Source organism: Myotis nattereri, assembly GCF_964212035.1.
Source record: "Myotis nattereri genome assembly, chromosome: 1".
In the NCBI taxonomy this organism is placed as follows: domain Eukaryota; kingdom Metazoa; phylum Chordata; class Mammalia; order Chiroptera; family Vespertilionidae; genus Myotis; species Myotis nattereri.
In genome coordinates, this window is record NC_138075.1 from 6,711,105 (window position 1) to 6,735,789 (window position 24,685).

General features: G+C 57.5%; 1 protein-coding gene across 1 annotated transcript; it reads left to right on the forward strand.

The window, feature by feature from the left end:
* CYP46A1 (cytochrome P450 family 46 subfamily A member 1) lies at positions 1-24,305 on the forward strand. The gene is made up of 15 exons (XM_081103127.1): positions 1-252; positions 6,078-6,158; positions 6,707-6,788; positions 10,281-10,354; positions 10,816-10,902; positions 13,511-13,649; positions 14,363-14,473; positions 15,604-15,754; positions 15,869-15,931; positions 16,803-16,875; positions 20,078-20,162; positions 20,821-20,931; positions 22,548-22,636; positions 23,324-23,390; positions 23,557-24,305. Exons 1-15 carry the CDS (start codon positions 131-133, stop codon positions 23,725-23,727), a joined length of 1,506 nt encoding a protein of 501 aa, XP_080959253.1. The 5' UTR covers positions 1-130; the 3' UTR covers positions 23,728-24,305.
* The last annotated feature ends 380 nt before the right edge of the window (positions 24,306-24,685 follow it).

The window sequence follows — 24,685 nt, forward strand, 5'->3', positions numbered from 1 at the left end:
GGCGGGGGCGGTGCTAGGTCGCGCGGGGCCTGGGGCCGAGGCGGCGCTCGGCGCTGACAGCTGAGTCGGCTCGCGGCCTCCCGCCCCCTCCGTGCCCGGCCTTGACCCTGGTCTGGCCTGCCCGGGAGCCATGAGCCCCGGGCTGCTGCTGCTGCTCGGCAGCGCCGTCCTGGTCGCCTTCGGCCTCTGCTGCACCTTCGTGCACCGCGCTCGCAGCCGCTACGAGCACATCCCCGGGCCGCCGCGGCCCAGGTGAGCGGGAGGTGGGGGCGGGGGCCTGGAAGGGGCGCTCGAATAGGGGGTCGGGGGACCGCATCCAGGCCGGAGTCGGAGTCGAGGCCAGGGGTCAGCCTCGCCTTAGCGCGCGGCGGCGGCTTGGATACTGCGGCGGGGAGAGGGGCGCTAACTATTCTTAGTAACGAATTACTCACAGTCGCCGCAGCTGCTTGGCGACCACCGCGCTCGGCTGGGCCCCACAAACGTGATGGCAGCGACAACCCAGTTAGGTAGGCGCTATTGTTACCCCATCGGTCAGACCAGGAGACTGAGGCGCGCGGAGGCAAAGTCACCTGCCCAAGGTCACACCATGGATGAGCTTAAGCCTAGATGGAAGCCCAGATCAGCCTGGCTCTAAAGTGAGCGCTCTTAACTTTGGTGACTCGGCCGGGGTCACTCAACCAGGGTTGGAACACACTGTACTTCGGTCCCATGCGCTTTCGTATTTCTGTCCTGGTAGGTCCTGTTCGCCTTCTTCCTTGGTACTTCCATTCCATCCTTGGCCCCCATCCCCTCAACTCCCCTCCCCCCACAAGAAGGTACCTTTCCGAAGCTTAAATCACAGGTGTCATTTCTCGGCTCCAAAGGCTTCCCATCGCTTAGAACTAAATCTAATTCTAAATGCAGCCCAGTCCCTGGCCAGCAAGGCCCCTGCTGGGCTGTCAGAACCTGCCCTGAGGTTCTCTTCCCCCTCGCTTAATCACTGCTGCCCCGGGCAGCCTGCACCCCCATCCCCCAGCTGATTCCCTTCTTGCTAGTTCCCCATCCACTCTGTTTAAAGTCCACTAGCCCCAGGCTCCTGATGGGGCCATCCCCCCGTGAAGTTACCTGCTGTTCACCTGTTGACTGTCCGCTCACCTGTTGACTGTCTTCCCCCCTAGAATGTGAGCCCGGGAGGGCAGGGATGCCGCGGTGCTGGTGTATCCCCACCCAGCGCCGGGCACATGGAGGATGCTCAATAAATATGTGTTGAATGAATGAATAAACAACAGTATTAGACACACTTTTTAAAACCTCAGGACCTGAACATGCTGGAAGGCACCCGCTTCCAGCACAAGCCAGATCCTGGTGTTAGAAGCCTGGATTCCTGTTTGGTGGGTTTGGGGAAGATCTCTGTGGCTGGTGCTTCTCCCCGCTGGTTCCGTCCTCCCAGGCGCCCTCTCCCGCCCTGGGGTCTTCCTGACCCTTTCCCCCTTTTGGAGCAGCTCTGTCTTTCATGCCATGTTTCTTCCCAGCTTTCCAGACTTGACTTAAATACTAACTCCTCAGGGAGGTCTTACCTGCTTGCATGCTTAAATATATTCTATTCATTTTATAAACGCTAAGGGTCCCTAATGGCAATTGGGTAATTAATTATGTTAAGTGTCCGGCTCTCCCATGGGCCTGTGTCTGTCCCGTTCTCCGCTGTGTGCCCCTCACCTAGTGCAGCCGTGTCTGGTATTCGCATAGTAGGCACGCGGTAAACCACCGATTCAAGGTGGGAATCCCCTGAGCGTTCTGTGAGGGGCACGATCACCTGGCCAGTTTTCAGATCATTTGTTCTGGTAGATCGCATTATGGCTGTCTTTCTCTGGAACCCAAGTGCTTCCAGCATAGCAGACCCGGTCAACCTCTTGAGTCAAGCCTCTCTCTGCTCCTCTCCCCGCATCTCTCTCCCTCCCCCCGCACCCCCGTCATTGCATTTTAAAAATAAAATTCTGCATGCCATATAACTTGCCCTTTTAAACTGTACCACCAGCACTCGCGTTTCCTCGGCCCTAAAAGAAACCCCATACCAATGAGCTGTCCTTCATCCCATCCCGACCCCCGGCTCCAGGCAGCCACTCATCTGCTTTCCGTCTTTACAGGTTTGCCTGTTCTGGGCGTTGCATATAAATGCAATCATACAATATGTGGCCTTTGGTGTCTGGCTTCTTGCACTTAGCATGTTTTCAGGGTCACCCGTGGAGTAGCCTGTGTCCCCATATCTTTCCTTTTTAGATCTGAATTCTCCCCCAAAACCTTACAGTTGTGTGGGGGGGGGGGGAGGGGAGAGGAGAGGGAGGAGGCTGAATGTAATTATGGTTGGGCGCTTTGTTCTCAGGAGGTGAACCGAATAGGGCACCGGCAAAAGACTTTGGATGCAAAGTTGGTTGGTGATCAAACATAAAACGGCACCAAATGAAAGTTCTGAAACCGCTTCCAGCACAAATCAGGTGCTTTGGCATCCAAAGCCCGTGACCGGCAATCCCATGGTTGGCAAGAAATCAGTGTATTGAGTCTCCAGGGGTGGCATTTGCCCCTCGATGCCTCAGAGTTTTGCCAGCTTTCGGGCAAGGACGCCTCTGCCCTGCAAAGAGGCAGCCGCTGGGCTCCTGCACGCCGACCCTTTCTCCTCCTTATTCTGCCGGAGTCGCCAAGATGCCCTCTCCTCCAGGTTGCCCTCCCTGATTGCCCCTCTTCTGTGTTCTTATTACAAACAATACCCTGCTGCACACCGATCCACGTAGCGGCTGAAAACTCGGACTCGGTGTTCAGGTCCCACACAAACACTTTTAGCTCGGTTTCTGTCATGCTCTAAACTCCTCATCAGCCCCCACTCTCCTGGTGGTGTAGGGGGCGTGGGGAGAGGGGGCGTGAACTTGACAATGAAAAGTCTCACTCTCCCAGTGTTTTATTTCTTTTGCAATAAGTTCTTCAGGTTTGACTCCCCGGCGATGTTGGTTCTCTCCTCCCACTGCTACTTGCCAAGTTGCTGGGGGTGGGGGCTGTTCAACAAGTGGCCGGGAGCTTCCTAGTGATGGTGGAGACCCTTTGCTGGACTTCGGTGCCAGCTGAGCACTCACCCCCTCATCCTTCCAGCACCAGGCACCACCGCGGCCCCTCACCCTCACTCCTAGAGGGTGGCCCATCCTGCTACCCTCTGGGTGGTCACAGTGGGCTCTCCAGATGCCCTCTGCTCCAGTGACTGCCCACGCTTCTCTGCCCACAGGAAACTTGGGATCCCCACTGTGCCCGCCACAGTGTTTTAGGGAACGACACCGCTGGGACCAGCCAGGCGGGGGATTTGCCCTCCCCTCTCTGCTGGGCTGCCCTGCCACTCCCAGTCCCCCACGGGGCGTGCCAGGTGGGCTTCTGCTGCCCCCTCCCAGCCCCAGTGTTCCACCCTCCCTCATCCTGTGGCCCCTTACCTGCTCACTTCTAACCCATCTTCTGGCCCTGCCTGTGCCTCCCCAGCGCCCCCTGCAGGAGCTGGAGGGAACGGGCTTTAGTTCCCTCTCTTGCCTGGCAGTGGAGACATGGCCTCTCTGTGCCCCTGTCCTTCTCAAGGTGTCACTCGCCTTCCTCCCCAGGGGCCCTGGACCCCAGTGGTTAGGGCGCAGGACCTGGGAGTTGCCTGGGAAGGTGAGGAGTTCCAGGCTGTTCTCACTCAAAACAGGGCGTTTTCCTGCAAAGGAGCAGCTCTGAGGAGTGACCATGGATACCAGATAATTCTGGAAATACAGCCGGTGGTGCGTGGTGTCCGCGGTCCACCTTCCTGCAGGTGGAGCGGGATACGTTCAAGTCCTCACTTCGGTGGGGCTCAGCTCCCCCCTCCCTTCCTCCCGGCGGCTGCTGCCCGCCTCCAGCCTCCCGGCCAGGGCGCTCTGCAGTCCCCGCACGCCCCCTCCGCCCCCCACCCGCACTCCCAGCCTTTCTTCTTGCCTCCCACTTCCCGGAGCAAATGGATCAGCCGAGAACTTCTTTTCAGGGCTCTGCTGCCACCGCCACCCCTTTGCCTGCCGCGGGCCGCTCGTCCTCCCCTTCCCGCTGGGCCCAGGGGCCCCGGCCAAGGCCAGCTGCCCTCGCAGCTCAGCAGCTCTGCCCCCACTGCCCCTCCCTGCGCCATCAGATTCCTTCTCCTCTGCATCCCTCCCATTTTTATATAATATGCTGTTAAAGCCACCCTTTCTTCCCGCTCTCATTCCCTCTCTGCACCCCCACTGCGGCCTGCGGAGCAGCCTGCCTGTCTTTGGGCCCCGTTGTTCCCTCCTGTTCTCTCTTGAACCCACCACCCCATGGGGCTCCGGCTCCACCTCTTCACCCAACCTGCTTTGGTCCAGGTCCCAGCGACCTCCACGGAGCTCCTCCACGGTCCGTGCAGCCCTATCTGGCCCGGCCCCTCAGCAGCCCGGGCAGACGGATGCCTCCTTCCTCCTAAAGCCTCTCTTCCAAGGCCCCAGCCCTTGGCTCTGGCTCTCCTGTGCCTCCTGCTCAGTCTCCCTGGCAGGCTGTTCCTTTGCTGCCTGTCCTTGGGCTCTGGGTGTGAAAGCGAGTGCACCCTCCCTGGGGACCTGGGACTTCAGCGCTGCCCCGAGGTGGAGGGACGGGGCCCCTGGTGGGCGGAGGCTGCTCTGGGGGGTGCTGAGCTGGAGCTTCCGCCTGCCCCTCCTGCAGGCAGAGCCCAGAGCCCGGGGCTTGGCCTCTGGAAGCCTGCACACCTGCACGCACACGGCAGGGGCAATGAGGGGTCTGCTGCTCCCTCTCAGCGCTGCTCCCCTTAGCGAGTGCAGCTCCACCTCCTCCCAGTGGCCAGGGTCTTCCCTGACACCTGTCACTCAGCACACCCAGGTGGCCGGGCTCCTGGCTTCACTGTCACTCAGAATGGGATTGCTTCTCACCTCCACCGGCCTGAGCCTGCATCACCTTTCACAGCCCTTCACTGGGGCCCCTGCCTCCACCCCCGAGCCCGCCTCCCCCTTCACTCTCAGCACAAAACATTTAAAACCCAGATCCCGCCCTCGCTTTGCTCAAAACCCTTCACTAAGGGCAAAGCCAAAGCGTGGACAAGAGCCCACAAGGCCGTCCCTATCTACCCCACCTTGGTGACCCCACCCTGGATCTTGGTTCCCTTATGCACCCTGCTCTAGCCACACTGCCTTCCTTGAACTTACCCACTTCCACCTCAGGACCTTTGCACCTGCCATTCCTCTGCTTCAAATGCTCTCCCCCCAGACACCTGCTTGGCCTAGTCCCTTGCTTCTTACAGCTCGCACGACACCTTCCTAGAGGGATGGTTCCCTCACCTGCCTGTATAAAATGGCCACCCCACATCCAGCCCCAACTCTCCTTGCCCCCCACACGGATTTTTCTCCCATCACTCTCTGAATTCCTATTTACTTACATGTTTGCATATCTCCTGTCTTCCCCCAGGAGAATGAGGTCACTGACCCAGAAAATCCCAATTGCGGTTTTGTTGTCTGGCTGCTGTAGTAAGTGAGCTTGGCTGGAAAAGAGCCCTAGAGGAGACAGGAGGCCATGAGTCCCTTGGAACATGCCTCAAGGTGACACCAAAGGGCTTGTCCGCAATTGGGTGATCGCAGTGCAGGCTCAGTGTGGCCCCTCCATCCCCTGCTGATAAGGACCGTGGGGAGCCCTGGTTCCAGCCACACACCTGTGGGCAGGTGACCTCACCTCTCCAGCCTCAGCTGCCCTGCCTCCAGGCGGTGTGGGGCGGTCAGACGGGGTGAGGCTTAGCATGGCACCCAACATACGGAAAGTGCTCAATGGATGTCTCAAGGCAATTCCACACAACGTTACTGAGGGCCGGCCCCTGACCTGCACCCGGGAGATGGTTTTATTTCTCTGGAGGCCTCTGGAGCCGGTCAGACTCAGGTTTGCATCCTGCCTGGTGACTCCAAGCCAGTGCCCTATCTCGCCATGCCTCAGTCCTCCCATCCACGAAGTGGGTCTAATAACGCCGGCCTCGCAGGGCCCTGTGGGGAAGGGGGCACTCTTTAATGGTGATGTCCAGTGATCACAATGCTTCTCATTTCTTCTAGTTTCCTTCTAGGACACCTTCCCTACTTCTGGAAAAAGGATGAGGCTTGTGGCCGCGTGCTCCAGGATGTGTTTTTGGACTGGTGGGTCCTAACTTGTCTTTCATTGCCCTGATGCCAGGCCAGGCCCCATAGGGCCAGCCCAGTAGCACACACACTCCCTGCTCCCCTGCCCAGGCCACTCCCACCGCCAGCAGGCCCTCCCTGAGTGGAGAGGCACGGCAGGCTGGTTGGAAAGGCAATCCCGTGACCTTCGACCAGCCATCGGAACCTCTCCCGGCCTCAGCTTCCTCATCTGTAACCTGGGTGCGGGGCGTGACTGGACACGAGTCCTTGTGTGGGGCGGTGCTTTATACTTCCCAGAGCATCTCAGAGACCTGAGCTTGCTTGATTCCCAGTCCAACCTGTGGGGCAAAGGAGGAGAGTAGCAACCCCATTTCATGGATGTGGAAACTGAGACCCGCTGGGAGAGGTGACTCAGTAGCGAGTCAGCCCCAGGACAGAGCCTGGGCCCCAAGCCCGTGGTGAGCCCCGTCCTGGGCCAGGACACCCCGTTTCTCCTGCTGGGCCTGGGCGGGTGACACCCACGTCTCCGGGTGTTGACAGCCTCCTTTGGGTCGCTTTGGTTCCAGGGCTAAGCAGTACGGGCCTGTGGTGCGGGTCAATGTCTTCCATAAAACCTCCGTCATCGTCACGAGCCCCGAGTCGGTCAAGGTAGGAAACAGAGTGGCTTCCATGGGGATGGGCCTCCCCTGCCCGCGGTTGGGTGTGTGAAACGGCCCTGGGGACGATGGGAGGAACGTTCCAGAGGCACACATATGGGGGCTGGTTTCCCGAGGACCCAAAGGGAATGGCTGCTTTCTAATCACCCCCGTTGGCGGGCTCCGAAGGGCGGGGCTGTGTGATGCGGGCAGGGAGGGGGCTTTGCTGTGGGACCCGTTTGGCGCACACACGTTCGGTTAGTTCACCTCTCAGCCTCAGTGCCCTCGTTGGTGAGGTGAGAAGATAACCAGCCTCCCTCTCTCTCAGGGCTGTGATGCAAATTAAATATTGATCGATTATTAGCAAATAAGGGTCAAAGGGTACTTAACCGCGTTTGCCATGGGCCGCGCGCTCTTCTATGCTCCTCCCAGTTATTACCCCATTAGATCTCACAGGGCTGGACCCTTATTAATCCCCGTTTTAGCGACGAGGAGAGGGACACAGGGGCTTAAGGGGTCTGTAATGTGTCAGGATGGTGTCTGCTCCGCAGGTCTTTAGAAAGAGTGGCCATCAGACCATCTACTTGGGAGTTAGCAGAATGGGCTCAAATCGGGGCTCTGCCACCAGGGGGCGGTGGGACCTGGACCTGTGGCTGTATCGGTCTGGGTCTCGGTTTCCTTGTCTGTAACATAGGGATGCTGCCTTTCTCCCGGGGGTTGTGAGAACGGGACTGACACGATGTCTGTGAGTTATCTACCCGGGCCTGGCCCACAGCGATTGCTCCAGCAATGATGGTGCTGTTGTCCACGCGGGTGATGTGTGGGGCGATTCTCTGCATGGAGGGCGGCTGGTGGCACAGAGAGGGACGAAAACAATGTAGGGTGCAGATCGGGAGACAAGCTGGACTATTATAGTGCCTCTAGCAAGATGATAAAAATAAACATTTTTATTAATTTCAGAGAGGAAGGGAGAGGGAGAGAGAATCATGGGTCGGCTGCCTCCTGCACGCCCCACGCTGGGGATCGAGCCCACAGCCCAGACATGTGCCCTGACCGGGAACTGAACCATGATCTCCTGGTTCATAGGTCAATGTTCAGCCACTGAGCCACACTGGATGGGCAAAAATAACTTTATTTTAAAAAGTTTAATTTCAAATACAGACATAGTCTAAGACGTTTAAAAGCATGCTACCAAAAGCCATGCACAAAAACCGTCATGATGCTCAATGAGAAAAGAAGTTGAAAGATATAGATCAATATGATGAAATACATTGGTGTACAGTCAAGTGTTAAACCAACCCTGAAATCCTGGTCATGATACAATCTGCCCCTGGATACATGGATACAGTTTGCTCATCTTTCATTAAGAATTTTTGTTTCTATCTTTATTCTTTTCTTATAAGATCTTTGTCTGGTTTTGGTATCAGTTTAATCGGCCTCATAAGATGAGTTAGGAAATGATCCCTTTCCACTTTCTTTCTGAAAGAGCGTGTTATTTCTTCCTTTAATGTTGGATAGAATTCACTGGTGAAGCCATTGGCCTGGCACTTCTTTAGAGAAGTGTTATTTCGTCTTAATTATACATTCAGTTTCTTTAATTGCTATATGACCATCCAGATTTCCCATTTTTTTCTCAGTTTGATGTCTTTCAAGAAATTGGTCTATGTCTTTTAAATTGTTGAAACTATTGGTATAAAGTTGTCCACAATGTTTATTTACCTTTTTTGTTGTTGTTAATTCTCAGCTGAGGATATTTTTTTCGGTTGATTTTCAGAGAGAGTGGAAGGGAGAGAGACAGACAGACAGAAACAGCAATGTGAGAGAGACACATTGATTGGTTGCCTCCTGCATGCACCCCTACCAGGGCCGGGAACCAAGGTATGTGCCCTTGACTGGAATCGCACCCCGGACCCTTCTGTCCGCAGGCTGACACTCTATCCACTGAGCCAAACCGGCCAGGGCTACTTATTATCTTTTCAATGTTTACCAGATCTGTGTGATATTCACTTTTCCCTGGGAGCAAATCTCACAGCAACCAGCACCCCCCGGGCTGATGTGCAGCAGGGATGTCGCCTCCCATTTCCCAGCACCCCAGAATAAAGCTCAGCACCCCCAGGGCAGGCCCCTCCAGCCCCCCCAGTCCCCACCCTCTGCGGATGCACCAGTAACCCTGCTTCCCCTGCCTGGACCACGGTCATCTCTCCCCTCCCCCGCAGCCGATCAGCTGGATCCAAAGCCTAGGACCATTTACCATGTGTGTGATCTGGGGCCAGTTCTAACTCTCAGCTTCCTTCATCTCCATGTAAATGAGCACAGCAGTGCCACCCACGTCCTAGGGTTGACTGGGCACTGAGTGATCTCCAGGTGCTGATGTGCCCCTGGCATTGACGGAGCACCTGCTGGGTGCCGGGCACCATTCTCATCCCTGTCATGTGGAACCAATTTATTCTTCAAGCGGACCTACCCGGCAGGCACACTCTCCCCCATCTTGTAAGATGGGGGAACTGAGGGCCAGGGGGGGTGAAGAACTTGCCCAGGGCCATCGGGTTGTTAGCAAAGGGAGGAGTGAGGATGTCGAGCCCATAGTCAGATTCAAGCCCGCTCACTCCCAGCTGGGCTACACTGCCCTTGTGAAAAAGAGGGAACGCTTAACCATTTGAACAGCATGGATGGACCTGGGGAGCATTATATTAAGCGAAATAAGCCAGTCGGAGAAAGATAGGTATCACGTGATCTCACTCACATGTGGGATATAATGATCAACATAAACTGATGAACTAAAATAGATCCAGAGATGTAGAAGCATCGAACAGTCCATCCAACCTCAGGGGGAAGGCGGGGGGTGGGGAGGAGTGGAGGGTGAGAGATCAATGCATATAAGCATAACCCATGCACACAGTCAGTGGGGGGGGGGGTGAGGGAATGTCCTGGGGGGCGGGGGGGAATGAGCGGGGAGAGGTCAATGGGGGAAAAGGGAATCATATGTAATATTTTAAACAATAAAGAATTTTTTAAAAAAGAGCTGTTAGCTAATCTTACTATTGCACCATGCAGCTCTTGGTGAGGAAGCTGACCTCCTCCAGGAAGCCTCCCGTGATTTCCATGGCTGGGTTGGCAGCAACAATCCTGCGTCTATGCCGAGTGTCTCTCCTATGTCCCGGACACTCTGCCTCCAGGCTCTCTGGGTCCAGAGCAGCCATGTCCTTCTTTGTTCTGGCCCCTTTGGAAGGTGGCAAGGTGTGGGCATTGGAGTGAGGAAACCCCCCCAACATTGCTCTCCAGCTGTGTGGCCACAGGACAATTGCTTCACCCCTCGGCGGCCCGTTTTCCTCACCCCTGAACGGGATGCTCTTGCTCCAGAGGGTTAGGCGAGGCCCCGGTGTGAGTGCTCACCCGGGAGCAGGCTCGGCTCCAGGTGATAATCTGGGGTGTGAGTCACAGGATTGAAACTGCCGAGGTCCTCTCTCGGGTGCCCGGGCTGACGTTGGTGTTTTGGGATGTTTAGAAGTTCCTGATGTCCACCAAGTACAACAAGGATTCCAAGATGTACCACGCCATCCAGACTGTGTTTGGTGAGAGGTAAGGCGAGAGGGAGGGCCGGGGGGAGGCCTCTGGCTGGGAGGAGAGGGCTCACGGGCCCCAGAGCCTTGGGGTAGCGTTAGGGGCCGAGCTCCTGGCTGCCAGGCACACAGCACGTGCCCCAGGCCTGGTGGCCACCGCTCTCATCATGGGCACCTCCCTTTTCCTCTCTCCCAGGGCAGGTGGGAGTGCGGGGTCGCTGAGACTGGGACACATGATCGCCTCATTTCTTTTTTGTTTACTTATTGTTTATGGAGGTTAAATTCACATACATAAAATCCACCCTGTTAACCACATTGGAGGTACAATTCAGTGCATGTGGTATATTCACAGCGTGGTGCAACCATCAGCGCTGTCCACTCCCAGAACATTGTCGTCACCCCAAAGGGGACCCCCTGGCCACCTGGCCGTCAGCCCCGCCCCCCCAGCCTGCTTCTCTCATCAGTGTCTGTGCCCCGCAGGCTGTTTGGCCAAGGCTTGGTGTCCGAGTGTGACTACGAGCGCTGGCACAAGCAGCGGAGAGTCATGGACCTGGCCTTCAGCCGCAGGTGAGCGTGGCCGGCCGGGCAGCGTGGGTCCGGGCTGGGCAGGGTGGTGCTGGGCTGCTGGGCTGGTGAGCAGGGGAGCGGGAGGGGCTCATCCAGGCAGCAGGGACAGAGGGAGGAGGCCGGCCAGTGGGGCGCGAGGCGGAGAGAGGTCCCTATCGGCTTGTGGATATCAGGGTTGTGACAAGGACGTCTGGACGTGTGGGGGTCCCTGTCCCCCAGGAGCTCCCCCGGCGCAGGCCTCATCACTCTCTTCTGGGCTTTTTATTTTATCATAGTTTTCATTTTGGGGTAACATTTGATTTTTTAAGTAACTCACATTCAGATACAATTCACATACCACGTAATTCACCCATTTACAGGGTGCAACTTAATGGTTTTGAGTATATTCAAAACTTGTACAGCCATCACCGTAGTCAATTTTAGGACATTCTCGTCACCCATCCCCCCACCCCCCCTCTGTGCCCGCAGCTCCTGGCACCCACTCACCTGCTTTCTGTCTCTGGATTTTCATATTCTGGACATTCCCTATAAACGGAATCCCACACGTGTGGCCTTTGTGTCTGGCTTCTTTCATGCAGCACCATGAGGGCCATTCATGCCACATGATGCACCAGAAATGCGTTCCTTTTTACTGCCAGCGACGATGCCACTGTCTCAATGGGCCGCGTTGGCTCGTCCGCCCTCATCAGCTGACGGGCACTGGGGTTGTTTCCGGTTTGGGGCTTTTGTGAATCGTGCTGCTCTGAGCATTCATGTATTAGTGCAAGTCTTTGTGCGGACGTGCGTTTCCGTTTTTCTCGGGCGTATCCCTAGAAGCGAGGCTGCTGGGCCACCTGGTAAGCCTGTGTTTAACATTCTGAGGAAGGTTAATCATCTATTTTGATATAACTTCAGATTTGCAGAGAAACTGCCAAGATAGTCTAAGGAACTCCTGTGTGTCTTTTACCCTGATTCACTTTTTAAATCACATCTGTGTATCGTTTCTTCTCTATGTGTAAATGTAAATATGCTGACGGTTCTCTGTGTGTGTGTACACATGATTCACATTATTTAATATCGTGCGTATTTTTAAACCATTTGAGAGTAAGTTGGGGACACTGTGACCCCTCCCCTTAAATATTTCCGTGTGTATTTCCTAAGCACAAGGACTTTCTCTCACATGACTACCATATAGTTATCACATGAGGACATGGAACGTGCTGTCCAAACAGTCAGCCTGAATGTGATCGAATAGGAGAAAGGGCAACTACAAGTAATCCTGCTCAGACATAGGCGCTGGCAAACCGTGCCAGTGTGATGAGGAAGCCGAGGGTGCTGTGGGAGCATCATCAGCCTACCTGGGGCCCAAGAGACGTTCCCAAAGGGAGTGGCACCTGGGTGTCCAGCTGAGAGTGGGCAGGCATAGGTGGTAACGGGCGTGGGGATGGAAGGAGCCAGGGAGGAGAGCTCCGGGCAGAAAGGACAGCATGTGCAAAGGCCCTGAGGTGGGAAGGAACATTGCGCTTTGGAGGAGCTAAAAGGCCACTGTAACAGGAAGGCAATGCTGCAGGTGGCAGTGGGCAGGGGACAGGGTCTGCCTCCTGGTCCAGGTGAGGATTTTTGCCTCCCTCCTCAGAGCGACAGGGTGCTCCCAAGTGGCTTAGGTAAGGGACCCCATCAGAATGGTGCTTCTGTCCGGCTTGGGCCACAGAGGGTAAGACGGGAGCCAGCGTGGGGTGGGGTGGGGCCGGGCAGCAGCAGCAGCAGGAGGATGCGGGCCTTGCGGGAGCGGGGAAGCCAGAGCAGGGCTGGTGGATGGGCAGCGAAGAGCTGATTTTCGTTCCTAATTTAAAAAATGGATCCTTTTTCTCTTCTCCCATTTTTTTCTTTTTCATGTTTTAAAAAATGTCGTATTTGGAAACTTCACATTTCTAGATACGTTTTAGGAATAAGAATAGGAGAAAGAACAGCCCTATATCCTTTACCCAGATTGTTAACATTAAAAAGCGCCTTTAATTTCAAAAGCAGCACCTTCTGTTAGTAAAGTCAGAAATGTGTAATGTGCCAAGTGGCAGTCCCCCTTCCCGCACTCCCCTTGGGGATGCCATGTTTGTGAGTTTGGAGTGCATCCTTCCACGCGTCTTTCTAAGCTCTAGGCCTGGCCGATGAGCCGGCTAGATGTCCCGGGGCAGGGGGCACAGTGTGTTGGGATCCCTGGGTTGCGGACTCATGTCCCTGTGGTCTGGCGCTGTGACTGCTCACGGGCAGGGAATGGGACGGGAAAGCCAGGCTGCAGGTGGCAGCCCGGGGCAGGGCAGTGCCCGCGGAGAGGCTGGTGGGGAAACTCATGGATTCTGGAGACCGAAGACGCCTTGCCTCCCTTCCTTCCCACTGTCCCGTGGAGTTTCTACACTGTCACATCGTCGTGAGGTCAGAGTTGAGGGGCCCAATGGCGGAACGAGGACCCGTGGGGCCGTGTGGACAGGGGCAAAGCGGCAGCGGCATCTGAGTGGAGGGGAATGCGAAACCTCAGGGCTCGTTTGATGACGGGAACCCAAGCCCGGGAGCTGTGCCTCCCGCAGAAGCCCTGGGCCGGTCCCGCGGCCGCTGACGCGTGTGCTCTCCCCAGCTCCTTGGTCAGCCTGATGGAGACGTTCAACGAGAAAGCGGAGCAGCTGGTGGAGATCCTGGAGGCCAAGGCGGACGGGCAGACCCCGGTGTCCATGCAGGAGATGCTGACCTGCACCACCATGGACATCCTGGCCAAGGTGAGGGGTGGACGGCCCCTCCCCCTCCCCCACCCCGGGGCAGAGGGCTCCTCTTCCCTCCCTCTTCCCCTTCCTTGCTGCTCCCCCATGCCAGCAGCCCCTTCTCTGGGCCGAGCGCTTCGTGTCTCCTTAACTATTCCAAACAACCCAGCGTGAGACGGGAGCCGCTAGCTCATTCTCTAGAAATGGACACCGAGGGGGTGGGCACGGGCCCAGGCTGGTCAGGGGCAGAAGCAGCACTGGCTCTGAGGTCTGCCGTCCTCCCAGCCCAAAGCCCACCTGCCCCTCAGCTCCCCGTGGGGTAGCGGCTTGGCTGTTTACCCCGGCAGACCCAGCAGTGGCCCAGGTAGCCCCGAACCCCGGGGAAGGCAGGCCAGGCAGCTGGGGTGTAGGGACAGGGAGTGAAGCATCGTTGTCATTCAGCCATTCCCTGGGCAGCTGGGTGCAGAGTGGACGCCCACGGGAGGCTGTGTCTCAGGGACAATGCATTTTGTCAAGGAAGGAGTTGAGGTTTACTTAGGGGTTACTCTCTGCGACATAATTCTCACCACATTCTACGGGGTTGGAAGTATGGCTCATGGTAGGGAGTCTGTGACCCGATGCAGGCCAGTCCTTGGCCCAGGGTCTGAGCCTCCAGCTGAACGGTGCCCGGCTCTGCCCTGGGCTTCGGTCCTCCCATCCCCAGGTCTGAGCCCGGCCTGCTCTCTCCCCAGGCAGCCTTTGGCATGGAGACTGGCATGCTGCTGGGCGCCCAGAAGCCCCTGTCCGGGAAGGTGAAGCTGATCTTGGAGGGCATCACTGCGTCCCGCAACACGCTGGCGAAGGTGGGCCCGCACCCCTCCGGCGGCTAGCCGCCCGCGGGTGTCCTCTTCTGCTGGGGCGCCTCCGCCAGGGGTTTTTCCAGAATGAGTTCTGAGTTCCGGTTTGTAGATGTGAAGTGACTTCGACTCAGTTAGGATTTGCATACGTTGCCTCAAGGGGAGGCTTGGAATGAAAGTGGATTATGTAAATTAGGAGTGACCTTTCTCTCATGTAAAATGACCCCCTGAAACGGGCACTCTGGGATGGCTAGGATGGCTCCACAATGTCACGTGTTCCTGGATTTTCTTTCTTTCTTTCTTTCTTTCTTTCTTTCTTTCTTTCTTTCTTTCTTTCTTTCTTTCTTTCTTTCTTTCTCTTTTAATATATTCTTATTGATTTCAGAGAGGCAGGGAGAGGGAGAGAGAGATACAAACATCAATGATGAGAGAGAATCATTGATCGGCTGCCTCTTGCATGCCCCCAACTGGGGATCCAGCCTGCAACTCAGGCATGTGCCCTTGACTGGAATCGAACCCGGGACCCTACAGTCCACAGCTCTATCCACTGAGCCGAACTGGCTAGGGCTGGATTTTCTTATTGCTCTACTGTCTCCAGCACATCGCCTCATTGTCATACGATGGCTGCTGCAGCTCCAGCTGTCACCCCCTGGTTCCAGGCTTGAAGGAGGACGAAGGGAGAAAGTGGTGCTTGAGCTGATTCTCAGACCGATGCCCAGGGCCCCCTCCATTCCCTGAGGCTCAGCCTCTGAGTTTGCAGCCCTCTGACGCCCCCCATTTTTTCAGCTGCTGATTCTAGCTCCCTGCCCTCTGGCTGTGGTTTCCTCCCTGACTGCAGTCCTAGCCGCCTCCATCCTTCAGGGACCCCTTACCTTTTCAGGGCTTCCTGAATGCTCTCAGGCATCTCTCCCATTGTTTTTAGGGGTTTGGTTCCGGGAAGGGGAAGCCGATGGATGCTTGGGCCTAGCCGGCCTTCTGGACCTGTCTCCCTGGCGCCTTTATCTTTTCTAACATGTCCTCGCATTCCCCCCACCTCCCAGCTTGCCGGTGGATGTATGGTCCTTTGGGAGCTGGGTGGGGGCAGTGGGGGCAGCGGGGCATTCCGTGGCCCGTCCTGAGCTGGGGCTCTTGTTTAGTTCATGCCCGGGAAGTGGAAGCAGCTCCGGGAGATCCGGGAGAGCGTCCGCTTTCTGCGCCAGGTGGGCAAGGACTGGGTGCAGCGCCGCCGGGAGGCCCTGAAGCGGGGCGAGGACGTCCCTGCCGACATCCTTACGCAGATCCTCAAAGGTGGGGAGCCCTCTGCGAGGGCGGGTGGCCGGGGTGCCTCCTGACAAGGCGACTGTCCTTTGGGTCTTGGGAAAGGGAATGTGAGTGTGGCAGACGCTGCCGCTTGTCTTTCAGCCGAAGAGGGTGCCCAGGACGACGAGGTTCTGCTGGACAACTTCGTCACCTTCTTCATTGCCGGTTCGTAGCTGCATCGCGACCAGGGGCTCTGAGCTCTGCAGGAACGATGGATCCCTGGAATCTGGACTCTGGGAGGTTTTCCTGGCTGACTGAGCAGAGTTAGGCTGTGGGACTGGGGGGCTGGGCCGAGGGGAGCGAAGCCTCTCTATGCCTAGGGGGGTCCAGGGGGCCCTCTTGGTGGCATCTGGCCTGTGAATGGCGCTGGCAGTCCTGGGGACGTGTGAAGCTGCCTTTTTGGGCTCAGGAGAGCTTGGCCGGGTGAATTCATGTTTCCGCCTCACTCAGAATTGGGGATGCGGGGGCAGTCTCATTCATTGCTCATCAAATATTTCTTGAGCATCGATCTTAACCTAGAAAACTCCTCCTCACCCTTCAGGACCCCCCAGGTGCTTCTTCCCTGGGGAAGCCCTCCGTCATTACACAGACACATCAGCCCCCCCCACCCCCCGGGAGCTCTCCATGGTGCCCAGAGCTCCTCTGCCCGCACGTCTCACAGTTTAAGTTCCATATTTGTTGGTGTGATTTGATCAACGAGATGCGCTCTGTGACCTCAGAGAGACACACTGGTCTCAGCCTCAGCTTTCTCTTCTGCAAAATGGGGATGGACACCCCCTCAGGCCAGGCCAGGCCCAGGGATGGTTGGAGAAAGGGCTTTTAGAGTGTGAACATTGGACGCCCTTTATCTGACCACACTGGCTGGCATCAGGTGACATGGAAGTGGGCAGATGTCCCTTTATATCCATACACCCAGCTCAACCCTAGGGAGCAGAAGTGAGGGCCTGAGCTGCCACCAGGGGCTTGGGGTCTCAGAAGCCAGACAGTAGCTACTTTATGATCTGTGTGGAGCTGCCACTCTCCTCCTTTCCTGCAGGTCATGAGACGTCCGCCAATCATTTGGCATTCACGGTGATGGAGCTGTCACGCCAGCCCGAGATCTTAGCAAGGTACAGAGAGGGGGCCAGGGGGTGGGGGGCTTCCCTTGATGTTGGTGAAGGGGTTTGTCCAATGTCTTATTCCTCAAGGACCACCTGCTCCCACTGCCCTTGGCTGAGCCCTCTGCATTGTGTCCTGCTGCTCTTCACCCCAGGGCCTTTGCGCATGCTGTTCCTGCCTCTGGAAGGTCTTTCCCCTGCTTTCCTCCTAGAAAACAACAACTCTTTCTCCTCCTCCTCCTCCTCCTCCTCCTCCTCCTCCTCCTCCTCCTCCTCCTCCTCCCCCCCTCTCCTCCTCCTCCTCCTCCTCCTCCTCCTCCTCCTCCTCCTCCTCCTCCCCCGCCTCCTCCTCCTCCTCCTCCTCCCCCCATCCTCCTCCTCCTCCCCCTCCTCCTCCTCCTCCTCTTCCTCCCCTCCCCTCCTCACTTTCTCCTTCACCTACTTCTCAGACCTCTAAAGTAGCCACTAGCCACCTCCCAGCTCATAAATGCATTTTCTCCTGGGACTGTTTGCTTCAAGTCTTTTTCAGTCATGGACTGGAAACCCCAAGATTCCAGGGACCGTGGCGCTTTCCCTCCCCACTTAGTGCCTGGCCAGGGACTGCCTGTGAGGCCTGCACAGAATTCTAAGTAAAATGCCGAGGGGGCACCCGTCTTCAGCTGGCAGGAAAGGGGGGATGCCTAGGCAGATGGCATCTGAGTGGGCCATTGGCTTTCTTAAATACAAACAGGTTCCCCCAAAGACTGAACCAAATGTGAGAGTGCCCTAAAAATGCCAGGCGATGCCAGTGAGCATGCCGTCACCCACATAGCACGGCAGGGAGGGCGCTGGGGCGGTGGGAGAGGCCTGCAGTTAGTGGTTATCATGGCCTAAAGGGCAGGGGGAATGGCTTCTTGAGAACATGAGATCATTTATTGGGTTTCTAAAAGGAAGTCATAATAATATGCTCTTTATAAAAAAATTTGGGCCGAAACCGGTTTGGCTCAGTGGATGGAGCGTCGGCCTGCGGACTGAGGGGTCCCGGGTTCGATTCCGGTCTGGGGCGTGTACCTGGGTTGCGGGCACATCCCCAGTGGGAGATGTGCAGGAGGCAGCTGATCGATGTTTCTCTCTCATCGATGTTTCTAACTCTCTATCTCTCTCCTTTCCTCTCTGTAAAAAATCAATAAAATATATATTTTAAAATTAAAAAAAAAAAAAAAATTTGGAAAAGAGCAGAAAAGTTAAAGCAACAACATTAATAATCTATATATATATAAAAGCCTAAGCGACCAGCCGACCATTTGACCATCCAACCGGTATCTATGACACACACTGACCACCAGGGGGCAGACACTCAATGCAGGAGCTGCCTCCTGGTGGTCAGTGTGCTCTCATGGGGAGCTCCACTCAGCCACAAGCCAGGCTGATGGCTGTGAGCACAGCAACAGTGGTGGGAGCCTCTCCGCCTCCTTGGCAATGCTAAGAATGTCCGACTATGGCTTAAGGAGCAGGCCTAAGCCATCAGTCAGACATCCCCTGAGGGATCCCGGGCTGCCAGAGGGATGTCTGACTGCCAGCTTAGGCCCCATTCCCTGGGGAGTGGGCCTAAGCTGGCAGGTGGACATCCCCCGAGGGCTCCTGGACTGTGAGAGGGTGCAGGCCGGGCTGAGGGACACCCTCCACCCCCAGTGCACGAATTTTTGTGTACCAGGCCTCTAGTGATAATAATAAATCTGTTCATGGTGGCCCCACCCTTCCAGAGACAGTTCATGTTTAACTACTGAATTTCACCATTTATTTTGCCATGACATCACCCCATGTTATTGTAATCTCTTCTCAAATCCACTTTTTAGAAATGTCATGGTAAAGTGCACATATATAACATAAAATAGACCCTTTTAACTGCTTTAACTGTGCAGCCCAGGGGCCTTAAGTGGATTCACATTGTCACGTACCCATTCCCCCATCATCCCCAGAACTTTCCCATCTTCCCAAAAGGAAACTCTGTCCCCATCACACAAGAACTCCTACCCCCTCTTCCCAAGCTCTGGTGACCCCCATTCTACTGTCTGCCTAGCACCCGAGTTCTCCAGGTACTGTGAGGTGTGTCCATGTGGGAGCAGGTGTCAGGACGCCATTCCTTCTTACGGCTGAGCTCCTCTTCCACTGTGTGGCTGGGCCATTCTTGTGGAGGCATCCGTGGACGTGAGGTTGCCTCCGCCTTTTGGCTGCTACAAACATGAGTGTACAGACATTTATTTGTACTTTTAGTTCCCCTGGGCCAGTGGTCGGCAAACTGGCCCCTTGAGTGTGGCTCTTCCACAAAATACCACATGCGGGCGTGCACATACAGTGAGATTGAAACTTCGTGGCCCATGCCACGGGGCCAAAGAGCCGCATGTGGCTCGCAAGCCGCGGTGTGTCGACCACTGCCCTGGGAGCACACCCGGAGGTGGGATTGCGGGGTCAGATGCTAATTCCATGTTAATTTTTGAGGAACTGCCCTATCGTTTTCCACCATTTACCTTCCCACCCACCAGGGTTCCGGCTTTTCCACATCTGCCACCTTGTTCTCCTCTGTTGTTGACAACAGCCCTCCCAGTGGGTGTGAGGGGGCCCTACCCACTCGCAGTGCCGCACGTTATCCTAACAGGCGCCTCCCGAGGCTCTCGTGCTAGGTCTCTGCGCCGCGCATTCCGCGGTCTCCCTGGGCTGAGGGGCGCCTGTGTGCAAAGCCCTCGCTCCGGCGCGTTGATTTCTTGCGGCCGGTTCCCGGCGGCAAACACAGAGGGTGAATGTTGTAAAGAGCCTGGGACACGGCTCCCATGGCTTGGGCTCCTTGGTTTGGACATGGCAGTTCCGGGGTGTCTTAAGCCAGTGGTTCTCAACCTTCCTGATGCCGCGACCCTTTAATACAGTTCCTCATGTTGTGGTGACCCCCAATTTCATTGTTACAAATGGAACGTAATTAAAGCATAGTGATGAATCACAAAAACAATACGTAATTATATATGTGTTTTCCGATGGTCTTAGGCGACCCCTGTGAAAGGGTCGTTTGACCCCCAAAGGGGTTGCGACCCACAGGTTGAGAACCTCTGTTTAAACAATTGGGGGAAGCAGTGTTCACGGGGGCACCCCAACCTCTCTCTGAAGGCTTCCTTCCACCCCCCCACCCCCCACCCCGCTTCTTAAAACTCTGTCCTTGGAGAGGAACTTGTCTTTGACCCCACAGGCTGCAGGCTGAGGTGGACGAGGTCATCGGCTCTAAGCGGCACCTGGACTACGAGGACCTGGGGAGGCTGCAGTACCTGTCCCAGGTGTGGGGGGCGGGGCGGGGCGGGCGCTTCGGGGCAGATGCGGGGGACTCGTGGGTTTAGGCCGCCCTAACCCATTAGAATGGGGTTCTCTGACCTCGCCGCTCAGGGGAGCCCCTGGGAGACCAAAACAGCCCCACGCCAGGCTGCCCCGGACCAAGGACACCACGGTCGCTGGGGGCGGCCCCGGGCAGCCGCGTGGGCAGGCTTCGCAGGTAACGCCAGGATGCAGCCGAGGTCGGAAACAGCGCGCCCTGAGTGGAGCTGGGTTTGCACCCCTGACTCAGCCGGAGACCCACAGGCCCGAGCTTCTGCTGGGGAGCAGGCCCCGCGCCCCTCCCCTGGGAGACAGAGCAGAGCAGGGGGCCTCGCCTGAGCCATGGGGACTCAGGATGGAGGGACCCCAGTGCAGAGGGAGGTCTGGCCCCCGGTCCCGGCTCTGCTGCTATTGCTTTGCCAAACCCCCTCCTCCTTCTGGGCCCCAGTTTCTCCTTCGGTCGAATGAGGGTGGAACGCAAAGGTGAAGGTCTCTCTGCAGCGGTCCGGGACCCAGTCCTGGACTCGGGCGCAGTCAGTGCCGGGAGCGGGAGCAGAGATGGGGCTGGGCTGTGTCCCCTGGGGTCTCCCCTTCCTCTCACTTCCTCCGCGTGTGGCTCTGCAGGTCCTCAAAGAGTCGCTGAGGCTGTACCCGCCTGCGTGGGGCACCTTTCGCCTGCTGGAGGAGGACACCTTGATTGACGGGGTCAGAGTCCCCGGCAACACCCCGCTCCTGGTGCGTGGGGGCCCTGCCTGCCCGCCCCGCGGTGGCTGATGTGGGCGCCCTTCTGAGGTGGGGGCGGTGGTCCATGGCCCCGTTCTCCTCACTGTGTGTTCTCATCCGGGTCTCACTGTAAGCCCGTGAGGTCTTTCTCTCCCCTTCACTCTGTCCTGTTTAGATTACAGGGGAGGGTTCTGGACGGGGTGCCCCACCCCCAGCTGAGGGCCCTGAGGCGCAGAGAGGTGATTCCTCTTGTGTAAGAAGGAAACCCTTCCCTATCCTGAGCTCGGCACACCCGCTGACATCGCCTGCTAAGTTCCTTTATTTATTTACCAGCCTCACCCGAGGACATTTTTCCAGTGCTTTTTAGAGAGAGTGGGAGAGAGAGGGAAAGACAGCTAGAAATATCGATGTGAGAGAAATACATTGGTTGGTTGCCTCCAGGGCCTGGGCCAGGGAGGAGCCGGCAGCTGAGGTACGTACGTGCCCTTGACCCGAATCGAGCGCAGGATCCTTCAGTCCGCAGGCCAGTGCTCTATCCACTGAGCCAACCCGCTAGGGCTGTCTTCTAAGGTTACATTTTCCTTTGGAAAGTGAGGTTCTTATCTACGTGGACTTGACCCTGTGCACGGTGTGAGGGAGGGAGGCCTATTCGTCAGCTGGGGTTGCCATAACACAGGGCCACAGCCGGGGGCTCACACAGCAGAAACGTACTGTCTCGCAGGTCAGGAGGCTGGAAGTCGGAGAGCAAGGTGCCGGGAGGGTTGGGCTCTGAGCCTGGATCCCCGGGCCTCAGTGCCACCTTGTAAGATGGGGTTGGTGGCCACAGTTTACTGACAAGAGTCGACAGGATAACGCACATCACTTGTTCGGCCCAAACCCCTGGCACAGAGTCAGCGCCCTTTGCTGACCTGAGACCCCTTCCTGCCTGACGCGCCCCCTCACTTTTCAGAGCTCAGTCCCAGGCCCGTCTCCATCCTCGAGACAGAGCCAGGGCAGAGCGGCTGAGGGAGACACTGTGCAGGGTCAGGAGGCAGAGGCTGGCACCCGGGCCGTTGTGGGGGCGTGCCTGGCCCCTGGGGGCAGGGCACGGAGCATCAGGGTGATCAGGAGGCTCTGCGAGGGCAGGTGGAAGGCTGGGGCGCCTGCAGCTCCCGCCCCCAGGCAAGCCTGGTGTTGAACAGCATGGCTGTCAGGATGGGGAGAGAGATGGCCTCGCAGCAGACCTGAGTTTGAGTCTCAGTTTGGCCGTTTACTGGTCAGGTGACTTCAGGCAAATCACGAACCTCTGAGACTCAGTTTCCTCATGTGAAAATAGGGTCAGAGTCACGCTCCCACGGGTGGGCCAGGCGTGGGACAACAGCACACCAGGTGGTGGTCGGGGCATGTTGGCCACCCCCTTTCTTCCTCTTAGAGACTCCCCAGGGGCCAGTGGGGTCCCACAATGGCCCAGATGGGTGGGTGGGGAGATGGTGTGTGTGTGGAGGGATGGATGGGTGGAGTAGAGCAGGAGTGGGGGCTTGGGAGACTACTCTGCTCCAAATCACCCCACTGGGTGGCCGCAGCAGGTGGGGGAGGTGCGAGGGTTCTGATTCTTGGAGCCAGAGACAAGCGTAGCCTCTGCCCGGCAGTTCAGCACCTACGTCATGGGCCGGATGGACACGTACTTTGAGGACCCGCTGACCTTCAACCCGGATCGCTTCGGCCCCAAAGCACCCAAGTAAGTCTCCCTGTGAGCCGTCCATGAGGGAGGCCTGGTGGGACAAGGACGGTCCTGGGGCCTCTGGTCTGAGCTGCCCGTGCCCACCAAGCCCATGTAGCCTTCCAGATCCACGTGAGGGAGCTGTCACCCCACCGTGCCCCCTTTTACAGGGGGGAAATCACAGCTCAGAGAGCTTAGCCCGAGGGTGCACAGCCCCTAAGTGGCAGAGCTGGGATTTGAGCCCAGCTCAGACTGGTTCTAAAGCCCATACTTATAACCAGTCCTTACACTGGGAAGCCCTTGGGCAAGTGACTGCACCTCCCTTGGCCTTGATGTTCCTATCTGAGAAATGGGAACACCACTGGCTCCCTCTGGGGGAGTGAATAGGCAAAAGGGCTGAAGCAATGCTGGGGCCAGGCTCCAGGGACAGAGCCCCCTGAGTCCAGATCCAGGCTGCCCCAGAGCTGGACGTGTAACCGGCCCAATGATAAGTGACATGGGGCCTCGGGCGGGCTGCTCTGCCTCTCTGAGCCTCAGTTCCTCCATCTGTGAAGTGGGGATAATGACGGCTCCTCCAGAAGGCTCAGAGGAGGATGTGTGAGAAAATACCGAGCGAGCGCAGCAGAGGCAGCTGCTGTGTTCAGAGTGTGCGAACCCCAGTCCGCCCGTCGCAGGCACCGTCTCCTGACGCCTCTCTCCCCACAGGCCGCGGTTCACCTACTTCCCCTTCTCGCTGGGCCCGCGCTCCTGCATCGGGCAGCAGTTTGCTCAGGTAGGAGCCAGGGCTGCGGCGGGACTGCAGGGGTGAGGTCTTGATCTGGGCCAGGACGCAGTCGGAGCCCTGCCCGCCCGGGCTGCCCTGGCCGGGGGCCGGGGGCCCAGTGTCCATGGCCTTTGTGCTCACTGACTCCCACCCTCCCCCACCCCCACATGCGCAGATGGAGGTGAAGGTGGTGATGGCCAAGCTGCTGCAGAGGCTGGAGTTCCGGCTGGTGCCCGGGCAGCGGTTCGGGGTGCAGGAACAGGCCACGCTCAAGCCCCTGGACCCCGTGCTCTGCACCCTGCAGCCCCGGGGCTGGCAGCCCGCGCCCCCGCCCCCGCCCTGCTGAGGCACCTGGGGCAGAATCGGACTCCTTGGGCAGGGGCCGCACCCACCCTCCTCTGCAACCCACTGCCACCCAGCCTGCTCCCTGTCCTCTTCCTCGGGGGGCCTCCACGCCGGCTCCCAGAGGGCCTTCTCCCAACCACCTCCTGCTTCACGCCCCTCAGAGCTCCCTGTCCGCTGCTAATCCACTGCCCTTCCTGGACCAGCCCCTGCCTAACTCCCAGCTGCCTCCCAAATGTGCCATCGCCCCCCTCCCACCTCTGCACAGGCCACTCCCTCTGCCAGACACCCTAACTCTTGCTTACTCCCTAAAACCCTCCTCAGGTGTCACCTCCTCCAGGAAGCCCTCCCTGCCACCCCCGGCCGGGCCAGGGGCCCCTCCTCTGTGCTTCCTTGGTCACCTGTGCTACCTCTAACACCACACTGACCACTGTTTCGTGAGTGCCCTTTGAAGTGACCGACCACCCTGCCAGGCTGTGAGCGCCTCAAGCGTGGGGTCTGTGTGTGATTCGTCTCTGAGGCCCCCATGCCCACCGAGGGCCTGGCACAGAGTCGATGCTCAATAAATATGTGTTGACTGCATGAATGACCGGCCAGACCAGGCCAGGGTGCTCTGCCCTCAGTTTGCTCATCTGTAAAGTGGGGGTGATGTTGAGGCCCGTCTCTCTAAGGGCTGGCACTGCTCTGGAAGTTGCCCCTGGAGAGGCCCAGACACCGTGCCCTCGGGACAAAACTGCCCAGGTTACTGGGAGGCCCCGTGTTAGCAGACACCTGCCCTTGTTACATGCAAGGCCATGCCCCTGGGTGTGGCATGAGGCTGGGATTGGAGGCAGGGTTTGGAGAGCTTGATGTGAGAGGGCCGGGGGTGGGGGCTGGGGGCCGGGGCCTGTGCAGTCTGGTCTACTCCCAACCAGGCCACTGGCTCAGAGGCTGGACCCCCGGTCCTCTCAGGGAATTGGTGG